General features: G+C 36.0%; 1 protein-coding gene and 1 pseudogene across 17 annotated transcripts in view; one reads left to right on the forward strand and one right to left on the reverse strand.

Annotated features, from left to right (window-relative positions):
- The window catches only part of ALG13 (ALG13 UDP-N-acetylglucosaminyltransferase subunit), an 82,266-nt gene that overhangs the window by 26,828 nt on the left and 42,618 nt on the right, over positions 1–12,820 (forward strand). For 15 of the 16 annotated variants that reach the window (XM_009198133.4, XM_009198132.3, XM_009198137.4 and 12 more), the window contains 6 exons: positions 273–356; positions 3,029–3,079; positions 3,841–3,887; positions 4,566–4,638; positions 12,034–12,115; positions 12,300–12,462. In XM_009198133.4, coding sequence (XP_009196397.2) covers positions 273–356; positions 3,029–3,079; positions 3,841–3,887; positions 4,566–4,638; positions 12,034–12,115; positions 12,300–12,462 — 500 coding nt within the window. The remainder of the gene's footprint in view (positions 1–272; positions 357–3,028; positions 3,080–3,840; positions 3,888–4,565; positions 4,639–12,033; positions 12,116–12,299; positions 12,463–12,820) is intronic. The other variant, XM_009198146.4, reaches the window with a different exon arrangement.
- Positions 8,750–11,407, reverse strand: LOC101007675 (annotated as a pseudogene). Its single transcript, XR_163414.4, has one exon. The product of XR_163414.4 is annotated as a protein DEK pseudogene (transcript).

A 12,820-nucleotide genomic window follows, 5' to 3' on the forward strand; every position in this document is an offset into this window, starting at 1 on the left:
ATCCTTTGTAAGCATCCCCTGCTTCCTCTAATACCTAAGAAAAAAATTATAGGCTGTGCACATAAGGAGTAGAAAAGGGGATGGGGCATGACAGTCATCCTTCCCCAATTTCGTTGAAGATGATATTAAGAAAAACTTAGATGATTTAATTTCTCAATTTTCTACATATGTTCTGAATAAGGAAGGCTTAAGTGTCCAGTTCATAGTCTTGATTTAGAAGTGCCTATTTTAAATGACTACTGACAGTGGGCTGGTCTTTCTCTTCTTTTTAGTTGTTTTGCAGCCAGGTCCATCATTTGGAAATCAGGAAGGCTTGTGTCTCATATATGAGGGAAAATCAACAAACTTTTGAGTCTGTAAGTAGAATACATACCCAGGGGAGTGCTGGTAGACTATGTAGCAGGTGGGAAAGTAATTGTGAGCACCTACCAAAATTAAACTATATCATGCAGTCTCCTCAATAGCAAATATTTAATTCCCAACTGGTTCCCTTCCCAGTAGCTAACGTGCTTCTGGACCCTCTGCTAGAATTAGGTTGTTTAAAAATCAAGGTTAATTAAAAATCAAGAATAATCTACATTTTCCCACTACTTACCTCGTCCTACACCAAGAACTCCAGACCCCAAAAAGTTACATTTTGATTGCTGTTTTATATTATCCATACAGTTTTATTGAACAATTAATAATAGTTCATGAAAGGTTTGGCTCTGTTAATGTTTTGCAGTGCATATTTTAAAATATGTACAAATGGGAACCCCCTCTATTTTCTTGCTTAATCCTGTGGACAGTAATCTTCAGCCAGTCAATTTGAGGAATCTTGTAAAACTTAGTTGTAAGGGAACAAATGAGTCTAAGTATCTAGTCTTTCCATGTGATAAATTGTATAATTAGAGCTCTGCCACTAATGATTAACTTTAGGTAAAACAACTTACAGAAGACATTTGTACACCTTCATGTATTTGAATTCTTGTTAATGAAATTGGAGGCTTCCTTTTGTTTGTGTGTGTGTGTGTGTGTGTGTGTGTGTATGTGTGTGTTTTAAAACACTTCTGGCCCTTCCAGTGCTATTTGTTTCTTCTATTTATTGTGGGTATTTGCCTGCTGTTCGAGTTTTACTCTTAATTTTCTCAACTGGTTTCAGTGAATTTTAAAACTATGTGAAGACTTCTTGACTTAAAAGCTTGTTACCTTGAAGTTGATTGTAGTCTTCTCTACACCTGGAGAAAGGATTATTCGTGACATTACTTCAAATGCAAGACCACAGTGTAAAGCAGTGCATCTCAAGTGTTTCTGTGCATACAAATCACCTGGAGATCTTGTTAAAATACAGGTTTTGATTCAGTAGGTCTGAGTTGTGGCCCGAGATTTCTTTTTTTTCTTACCTTGAGACAGGGTCTTACTCTGTTGCCCAGGCTGGAGTGCAGTGGCAGGATCACGGCTTGCTGCGTCCTCTACCAGGCTGAAGCAATCCTCCCACCTCAGCCTCCAAAGTAACTTGGGACTACAGGCACACACCACCTCACTGGGCTAAGTTTTTTGTGTTTTTAGTAGCAATGGGGTTTTTGCCATGTTGCCCAGACTGGTCTCAGACTCCTGGGCTCAAGTGATCTGCCTGTCTTGGCCTCCCAAAGTGCTGAGACTACAAGTGTGAGCCACTGCGCTCAGTGGAGATTTCTGCATTTTTAACAAACTCTGAAGTAATGTTTGCTATTGGTTTGTGGACAACATTTTGAGTAACAAAGATGTGTGTAAAATTTTAAAACTACATAAATGAATTTCAATTCAATACTGAGTGATAGAAACCAAATCCCCTGCAAAGTTTATACTGTTTGATTTCCCTTATATAAAACTCTAGAAAAAATACAAGCCAATCTATAGTGACAGAAAGCAGATCAGTGGTTATATATGAGTTATAGAGGGGCACAAGGATACTTATGGAAGTGATATATTCACTATCTCAATTGTGATGATGATTTCATGGGTGTATACATAAGTCAAAATTTGTACTATTTAAGTTGGGCAGTTTATTGTATGTCATTTATTTATTTATTTACTTATTTATTTGAGACGGAGTCTTGCTCTGTCGCCCAGGCTGGAGTGCAGTGGCATGATTTTGGCTCACTGTTACCTCTGCCTCCTGGGTTCATGCCATTCTCCTGCCTCAGCCTCCCAAGTAGCTGGGACTACAGGTGCCCGCCACCATGCCCGGCGAATTTTTTTTGTATTTTTAGTAGAGATGGGGTTTCACTGTATTAGCCAGGATGGTCTTGATCTCCTGACCTCATGATCTGCCCACTTTGGCCTCCCAAAGTGCTGGAATTACGGGCGTGAGCCACCATACCCGGCCTGTGTGTCATTTATATCTCAAAACTTTTTAAAAGGAAAATTTAAATGATTTTTTTAAAGTCTAATGATATGTATCCATGGAACTAGAAATAAATCTATTACAGTCCTGAGTTTAATTTCATTTTTATTGAGGCATATTTTACATACAATAAAACTCATCATTTTAAGTTTACCATTTTTAGTTTTGGCGATAATATGCAATCATGGAACTGCCACTACAGTCAAGATATAGAATGTTTCCATCACCCCTAAAAAGTTCCCTTGTCCCATGGTCTTTTTAGAAACTAATGAAATTCTCTTTAAAGTTCCTCAGTTTAATTTTGTAAATGCATGTCTTGTGAAATTTGAAATCCTTAGAAATACTGGTCTTGCTTGATTTATGAAAATTGTCATTACTTAAATTGGCGTTTCAAATGAAACTCAAAAGCATACCATTTGATGAAATGCACTGGTATGTGGATATGCCAGGACCATTTCCTAAGATACTTTTATACTCCAGTTTTTCTCCACTCATGACTTTTGTGTATGTGCAAATCTTCTTGAGGTGCTGTGCAAAGTAGAAACTTACTACCATAATTGTTGAGCTGAGCAAAAAACCCATTGCAGGATAATATTGTAGAATATAATCAGATTTCAGTAATGCTGTGTATTTGGTTAAGTCGAGTTTGTTTTATTTTTGAAGTATGTGGAGGGATCTTTTGAGAAATACCTGGAACGGTTGGGAGATCCCAAGGTAAGATCAAATATGGGGGTTTAATCTTTTCAGAGTTATTTGGAATAGTAATGTAAATTTATTCATTCAGCTGTATTATTTTAGCCAGACCCCAACTATTTTATTTAGTAGTCAACTGTGTTGAATCCAATAGTTCTTGCATAAGTTTAGAGGCTGAAAATTGACCTATTGGTTTGTGTCGAATATTGATAATTGTGTGTTAAGAATCCCATCAACCATAGACTAGCAAAAGAGTATATACTACTTGGAAACAGGAGAAGCTTAAGCCTTTTCACTTTAATGGAGGAGGAGGGTGGTAATGAATTTTACCAAGAGGTCATTATTTTGTTATTAAACAATTCCCCTGATTTGTAGTTTTCTTCCTTTTATGTGGGAGTAAAATTCATAAGTTCATACTTTATTTAGAAATAATTTTTATATGATAAAGTTAATTCCATGGTTCTGGACTTAAAAAACACATTTACTAAATCCCTACTGCCTTTTTATTATACTAGTTCCATCTTTATTGTGTTTTCAAAATCTCTCCTATTAACTGTCCTTGTTACTTAATGGCTAAGTAGGGCTTTAGATCCTTTTTTCAGGATAAGTTTATGTTAATAAGTAGTTATCACAGTATTCCAAGCCTTAAAACAGGTTATAGTGTGTTCTACAAATTCTTCATCTAAAATAGTGCTAAGCAGCTAAAAATTTGTTGAACTTGAAAAAACTACCTCCTAGCTACAGAATGTTTTTTTAAAACTCTGTACACTATTTATGTTTAGGAAAGTGCTGGCCAGCTGGAAATAAGAGCTCTTTCTCTAATTTATAAGTAAGTTATATCCTCTTTTCTTTGAGAGTGGGTGTTTGCATGCATGTGTGTATAAGATCTCAATTAACGGTCTCTTCGGGATTGGGGAAATTTGAGGTTTGATGTGTTGATATCTAGAATGAAGAAAGCTAAGAGAGAGTGTTAAACTATTTTAAATGGTTGAAAAGTCAAAAGAAGAATGTTTCATGGGATGGAAAAATTATATAAAATTCAGATTTCAGTGTCTATAAAGCTTTGTTGGAACACAGTCATGCTCATTCACTTATGCATTGTCTGTGCTGCTTTCATGCTACCAAAGCAAAGTTGAATAAATCATATAGTCTGCAAAAGCTGAAATGCCTATTTTCTAGCCTTTTGCCAAAAAATAAAGGAGAGCACCACCCCCCAACTCACAGCCATACATACAATTAATAATTCATTGTCTTTACCCCTTCTCCTCCCAAATTAAGATACATTAAAAAAAAATCCATAGGACTTTAGGGGCAATTAGCCGTCTACTTTGAATTAACGTCATTTAGCCCTTTTGGATTATTTTAAAGCCAAACATTAAACCGGATATTTATATTGCTTTATATGAATAAGGTAGGCAATTTAAAAGCAGAAATAGTTGTTTCTATAACTATCTTTTACATATGCCAAATTATGTCTTCCCACTTAACCTTTGTTTTCCCCATGTAGTCGGGATTTCATTCTTTATCGCTTTCCTGGAAAACCTCCAACTTATGTCACAGATAATGGCTATGAAGACAAGGTAAGAAGATGAGTGAATGTTGACTTATATAAAAGAAGTTGAATGATGCTTCTGGCTTGCCTGGATATTAAATCATTTTTTTAACCTAATTAATGAAAAGCATAGTCTGAATGACAGGTTTCTCTGTTACTAGCATTTTCCTCTCTAGTCAGTTAATCTCAGTGTTGTTAGCCCTCTAAACAGATCTGATTGTCATTTCTCTGTGATAGGAAAAAACCCACCCCAAACCCTAAATGGCTTCTCAGTGACTAGAAAGGATAAGGTTCAAACTTTGAAGCTAGGCATTCAGCATCCTGAAAGGTCCCAAAGCAGCTTTATTTTCTTCCATCCTTATTATGCCATGCTTCCAGGTATTCTGCCTTTCATACTTTGTGTCTTTGTGTTTGAAACTTTCCCAATGCCCCTGGAGTCATTTTCTCACTTTGTTCTCCCCTAGCAGCTCCCAAGTAATTGTAGTATTTATTATATTGTGTTTGTCTTCATATGTATTTCTTTCATTATCTGAAAGTTTCTTGAGGGAAGTGACAGTGTCTACTACTGCCTGGTAAAGTACTTGATTGTTAGTTGAGAATACTCAGCAGATAAATTGTTTTTCAGCATACAGTTTCTCCTCCAAAAAGTTTATAAAAGAAAAACCTTTATCCTGATTATTTTATTAGTGAAATATAGACTACATAGTGTTTGAGTTTTATATGTCTTATTTCACAACATGGAACACAATTTAGACAAAATTTTAATGATGGCAAGACAAGACTAGAGACCAGGAGAACTGTTAGGATGCTGTTATGGTCATTGAGGGGGAATATCTGAGCTAAGGAGAAGTAGCATTAGGAATAGAGAAGACTGAGTAGGAGATAACTTAGAAGATAAGTACGAATGAGGTACATTAATTATCTCTTTTCTGAGCTTTGGGGACACCAAAATGAATACAGTGAAATCCTTGCCCTCCAAGAGCTTAAGGGGCAATGAAGACAGAACTTCAAAGGGTTAATTACAGCAAAGTGGTAAGTTTTATAATAATAAAAACTGTGCTAAAAGCACAAAGGAAAAACCCCTTCTTTCTGCTTGAGGGAATTTGGAAAGCTTCATGGTGGTAGTGACATTTAAATGGAATATAAAAGAGTCCGTCAAATATGAAGAGCAGTGTATTCAGAGGAAACACTATATACAAGGCATAGAAGCAAGAGACCCTTTGGCACTTAAGTAGTTGGATGTGAGGAGGGTGATGCTGGAAAGATAGGCTACAGTTACATAGTAAGAGGTAGAGCAAGCCATGCCAAATAATTTGTCTTTTCATTGTACAGAATAGTCATTTGAAACTTTTTCCCAACATTTTATTATGATGTTGAAACATACAGAAAAGTTAACAGAATTTTACGGTGAGCATCCATATACTTACCCACCACCTAGAATCTGCTGTTAACATCTTAGTATTCTTATAACATATCTATTCCTCGATCCATTCATCTGTCCATCTTTCTTTTTTGATGTATTTTAAAGTAAATTTCAGACACCAGCACACTTGACCCGAAACACTAATGGAAAGTTTTTAGGCAAAGGTGTGACATAATCTGAATTGTTTGAGGAAGAGGAGTGTTAGCTTTTGTATCTAAGCATTTGTACATAGCATTGCTTGAGATGAAATTTGGATCTTTACCAGGGATCTTTAAACTTCCAGTTCAGTTTTTCCCCAACATTGTATTCTGAAATTTTTCATACAGAGAGAAGTTTGAAGACTCATGTAATAAACATTCATGTACCCACCACTTAGTTCCTGCAGTTATACAGTTCCATTTTAAATGTCTTGTGTATCTTACAGAGAGATTATTTAGCTAATTTAGGGGGAACATTACCCATTGGGAACCATGAGTATACAAAAATGTCAGACCTTTTGAGTGTGTACAACCTACAAATATCCATACATGTATACAGAGCTAATGCTTACCAGCACTTGGATATTTGCATGTACAGGATAGTGCATATATATGTCTGATTTGGGAATTTATAGAGTGGGGGTGTGTGTTTATATTGAAAAGCCAGGTGCTTTTATTCTGTGATGCTTTACTTTCCCTAAAACTTTGTTGCTTTATCTCAGTTCACCCTCCTAAGATTGGCATCAGGACCGAGTTTTTAAAAATGAGGCCGGGTGTGGTGGCTCATGCCTGTAATCCCAGCACTTTGGGAGGTCAAGGCAGGTGGATCACTTGAGGTCAGGAGTTTGAGACCAGCCCGGCCAATATGGTGAAACCCCGTATCTACTAAAAATACCCAAATTAGCTGGGTGTGGTGGTGCATGCCTGTAATTCCAGCTACTCGGGAGGCTGAGGTAGAAGAATCGCTGGAGCCCAGGAGGCGGAGGTTGTGTGATCCGAGATTTCACCACTGCACTCCAGCCTGGGCGACAGAGCAAGACTCCATCTCAAAAATAAATAAATAAAAATGACTTTATTATAGGCGTGACCATTATTAACGAACCTTCTAAAAATATTTTAGAACAAACTTTCATAGAAGTAAATGTCTAATATTCACTTCGGTATCTTTCACCTTCTGTGTTGACTTAATTCTGCATTCTACATAGTTATCTTCAGTTTCTTAAGTGTATTCAGCTGAAATCGAGCCATCTTCACTCAGCTCATTTGCTCTATCTAAATAGAAGTACATACTTACATTAAAAACAAAATAAAATTAAGTCTGGAAACGTAGAATAAGAAAGTCCCCACTCATCCTCTTCAATCTTATGCACTTCGAAGTAACAAGTATTGGTTCTCATGCACTTCAAAGTAACAAACTATTAAGTATTGGTGAGTATCTTTCTGTATCATTTTCTTTGTATTTGTCTTTTAAATGTAAATGGGCTCATATTTAACATTGTTACTTGTTCTTTTAAAATATCCTTCTTAGTAATATAGATCTACCCCATTTTTTCACTAGTTTACTGCCATTAATTACATCCCATCTGCCCACTCCCAAACAAATCACCCACAAGTATGTATGAATTATTATTTCATGTTGGGATACCATGAGAAACATAAAAGCCATCATGCCTTGTTTTGCCTCTTCCAGTCAAAATGGAAATTCTTGCTACTTTAATAGAGAAATTATATAGTTGCCTGTCTTCTTTCTATAAGAACTGCTTGTTCATCAGTCTGGTTAACTGAATTCCTTTATTCCTTAACAGCTACCTCTAGTTATTAATACTTTTTAGAGTTCCCAGTTCTTGTAGCCCAAAGTACAAAGGGTTTCTCTGCTCACAATCTGCTCACTGTTCTTATGGGTTAATAAACTCTTAAATGCAGATACCCCTTGTGGTAGGAGAAACTTATAACTTAAACTTTACTGTGAGTTACTTTAGCTTGACATTTGACTTCAGTACTTTGAAATGGATTATTACTGAAATAGAATTGTGATTTCCAAAAAGACGAGTGAAGAATAATAGACCTGGGATCAAATAACTGGATTATTGAGAGAAGTTAGCCCAGGGAAGAGTAGGAAGATAGAAAAAAAGAATGCTTAGGATAATTTTTTTTTCTGCCAAGGAGGCTTGGTGGCAACATCTTTCCACAGATTGCAGAATCATTTTGAGTAACTCAGGTTGCTGATACCTTCAAAATGGAAGAACCTTAATCACTAGGGATTATATCCCTTATATAAGACAGATTTTTTTTTTAAGAGATGGGGATCTCACTATGTTGCCTAGGCTGGAGTGCAGTGGCTATTCACAGGTGAGATCATAGCACACTACAGCTTCAAACCCCTGGGCTCAAGTGACCCTCCTGCCGTAGTAGCTGAGACTATAGGCACACACCACCCCACCTGGCAAAGACAGATTTTTTTAACAAAAATTCAGAAAGGTTTTGGAACAGTTATGTAAACAAATTTCATCACATGCAACATTTTGACTGACAAAATTTTGCTTAACAAGCATGGCCTTTGAATTGTTTTGGGAAAAAAAAAAACCTCTAGGGATTCAAGGAATCAGCTCAGACGTTAAACTATCATTTTTGTAGCCTGAGATGTGCCTTAATTCATTGAGGAAGTCTCTCTAGTAGTATTGGTGCTATATAGTGTATTGATATATTGCTATTCAGTTAAATGGATAACTTTTTTTAAAATTTAGATTAATTTTATTGGCAAGGTTTATAAGAATGAATTAAATATTTAAAATCGAAGACGAATTATTAGGTCTCATTTAGTTGCTTATTTTGTTCACTTCTATTTACCTTTCCCTAGTGTCTGAGTAACTATCAAACAAGTCAAACCTGTGAAAATACCTGTTAACATTCAACATATATATTTCTGTTCCATGATGCAAAGATATTTTTCAACCCTTAACTGATACATCAAATGTGTCATTCTGTCATAAGCAGCATGTTTTAAAATTCAGATTTAATAAACTGATTTAAGACAGTAAATTTGAAAGACAAAATTAGTCTCATTCAGGAGTGGTCCATTATGTTGATCATCTAGAATCAACACTGATTAGCCAAACTTTAAAAGCCAGAGCCCCAACTCCAGAGAAACATCAAATTTCTTTAATGTAAAAGTATATTATTTTTGAGATACACTTTGTCAGAGATATCCACGATTGCTTGCACATTATATTCTGGCATTATAATCTGGTACTTTAATCGTAATCATGAAGGTGTCTAGGTTTCCAGTAAATATCAGCATTTTATATGGACAAAAGCAGTTAATAAAAATCGGTTCATTTACTATAAGCCAAATGTGCTTGTACTTAATCCCACCCTTTCCCAAAGTTTTTGAAGCTTTGATATGTTGATTTTTGGTCTGTCCTTAATATAAAACGTACTTACAGACACTTTTACAGAGTTAATACTAAAATTACAAATTGATGACACTTTCAAGACAAAGCAGGATAACTGTCTGTTCCTTCATGTTCCATCACTGAATTGACTTTCACTACTCCATCATACTGTCTGGCTGAACAGACATTCCATAGTCTACACCTGTAAAGATACCTACCTACGTGAGTTTAAAAAGTGGTCTGCACAAAAGAAATTTAAAAACTTTGTATACAACAAATTGTTTTTTAAAAATACAAAAATAACATCTGTCACTTTTGTCATGCTGACAGTCTGACATATATACACATGCAGGAGAAAAGTTCCAATTCAGTCATCTGGACAACTGTAGCTTGTATATTTTTAATATGATGGACACACTGCCACTGAATTTTCACACTGACAGAGATGTGTATTCAAAATATTTCATATACTAAATACTGCAATCTCTGTGTGTATAAATCCCAGTCATAATAGTTTTTGTTCTACTTGATTAAAAGTGTGCCTTAAGCAAGCTAATATTAAGTGCACTAAAAACCACAACAGTTTAAGAATCTATGACCTTATATAAAGAAACCCAAAATGTACAAAATACAACTATAAAAGCAAGGAACAGTTAATGCCATGTAAGATTTTAAACTAAAAATGGCATAGAAATTCAATTTAAAATAGCCAACTCAAATTCACATAAGACTCAAAATAAAAAGGTCAGCAGTAAGTTCTAACGTTGCTTAACAAGGATTTAGAAAAGGAAATACATTCTCTTTGCTGGTATAATGGTATAAATCAGATCTTCAAATCTGTGGGAACGAGTCATCTTCTCTGTCCTCTATCTCAAGAAATTAGCTCTTTTACAGTTGTTTTTATGAAATATTTTCTTTCAGTTAAATCATAAATAGGATAATTTTCATAGACCTTTTTGCAAATCTGTTTCATTGTGACTTCTTCCAAGTTAGCACTGGCCAGTAATTTCTTTATTGTTTCCTTTAATTCTTCATCTGTAGGGGGTTTCTTCAACTTTTTAATTAAAGGTTCATCATCTGAACTATCCTCAGACTCGCTTTCTTTTTTGGAACTGTTTTGATTCTTCTTGGTGGTGCTGCTATCTGCTTTCTTAACATTGGCACTTTTCACAGATTTTTTACTTTTAGAAGTAGCTTTCTGTTTAGGTTTTTCTCTTTTGGCTGTCTTTTTTGGTGGCTCCTCTTCACTTTCTTTATCTTCATCATCTGAAGACTTCCTTGTTTTTCTTTTCATCTTCATCACTATTAGATTCATCTGACAGAATTTCAGGACATTTGGTTCGCTTAGCCTTCCTTGCCATTCCAGAACGGTTCCGTTCGTTTTTACTGCCTTTGCTAGAAGTTTTTTTAGATTTTGGCTATGGTTTGCCAGAAGGCTTTGGATGCATTAAGAAATTCAAGATCCTCTTCACTAGTTCACTATTTACACCTGATCTCTCTAAATCAAGAACCTCACAGATGTTCTTTAGCATGGCATTTCTAAATTTTTTCAACATTTCTTCCTTGTTTTTATATTGGACACTTCCTTTTTCAAACGGAAAGCCACTGAACTGACCCACATTCTTCTTTAATGAGGACACAGTGCCTGGCCTGTTGTAAAGCAGTTTGTGTAGATTTCTAACTTCATCGGTTTTCTTCTTACATAGAAAAAAATGTATCCTCTCAATTTCACAAAGTTTCTGCCCCTTTCCTTGTGCAATTGTAAATGGCTCTCTCTGTAAGGAAGAGACTTGCATTGTCAACCTCTCTACTTTCTTCTTTTCCCTCTTGCCTTCCACGATGAGACTCTTCTTTTTTCTCCTCCTCCTGGTTGTCCTCATCCTCTTCCTCCTCGCTCTCCTCTCTGGGACTGGGCATTTCGGGTTCTTTCTCGGATGCGGGCTGGGCGGGGGTTCCCTCTCCCTCCGCAGCAGGGGCCAAGGCGGACATGCTGTGAACCGTGGATCTCGGCCACTGCGGGCCTGGCACACGAGGGCACGAGGAGGTTCTGGGAGGTGGCGGCGGCCGACACCGAGGAGAAGGCGAGCGGGCTGTTTGGCGTGACGCTCGTGCCACGCGCTCGGCTCCCCAGAATCAACAAGATTTTCAAAATGGATAACTTTTTAAATAATTGAATAAAATCCCTTTCCTCCCTTAGTCTGAGTTTGGAGTATTTGGGTATTTGACCTAATTTTTCCAGTCATTCTTAGAAGTTAACTGGGTCTTTTGGCATCTGTTAGGCTTTCTGTTATGTTCAATAACTCAATTTCTAAGTGTCCCTTTTTTTTTTTTTTTTTTTTTAGCAAATTTGTAAATCAGGACTTGTTTGGCATATTAATGTGATTAAGGCTCACAGTGTAACCTTAGTAGTAATTTTAATCTTGGCATTTAAAAGTCACTGCCAAGAAAATCTTTATGAGGTACAGGTTGCGTTTCCTTGTATTTAGATTTTAAAAATCACTTTAAAAAAAAGAAATTCAAATAGTTATCAGTTACTGACTACTGTCTCAATTTCAAGTTAATTATCATCTTAATTTCATGGTTTTAAGATGTGTAACATTCACTTAATTGTTCTGTGTGTTTTTCTTTAGATTCTACTCTGCTATTCAAATAGTGGTCACTACGATTCTGTGTACTCAAAACAATTTCAGTCAAGTGCAGCTGTTTGTCAGGGTATGTGAAGGCTTTATAAATTTTGGGTGTGATTTCAGATGACTTGTTTTCACTCAGGGACCTACCATGAATAGCACCTTTAAAACCTTGTTGGTACCTATTTACACGCAGGATTATGACTATTTTCACGTAGGTAATATAAATCTTATTTTGACAATTGGAATTTCGGCCATTTTTTCTTCAGCTGTATTGTATGAAATTCTCTATAAAGATGTGTTTGTTGTGGATGAAGAAGAGTTGAAAACTGCGATTAAATTGTTTCGAAGTGGTTCTAAGAAGAACAGAAATAATGCTTTGACTGGAAGTGAGGATGCCCATACTGATTACAAGAGTTCAAATCAGAATAGGTAATAAAGGGAAAGGGGATATTATAATAATTATGTTTCATACTTATGTGCATAGTCATTTGAAAGTGGAAGAGGCCTGGCAAGCTTATGAGTTAGGTTACATATTCACACATACACATATGTTAGGATATATATTTTTAATGGGGGGAGAGTTTTACCAAAGAGATGTATTGTGAGATGCCCAGACTTTGGGGGTTTTGTTCAGGTTCGTTTTGTATTGCTAGAAGAAAGTTCAGAACTATCTAATTACATGGTTCTCAAACTTTAGTTGTATAAGAATTACAGTGCTTGTTAGAAAGGTAGGTTCCTGTGCCTACTGTCACAAAATTTGAGGTCAGGATGGGACCACGAATCTGTT

This window comes from Papio anubis, chromosome X (assembly GCF_008728515.1).
Source record: "Papio anubis isolate 15944 chromosome X, Panubis1.0, whole genome shotgun sequence".
Lineage (NCBI taxonomy): Eukaryota > Metazoa > Chordata > Mammalia > Primates > Cercopithecidae > Papio > Papio anubis.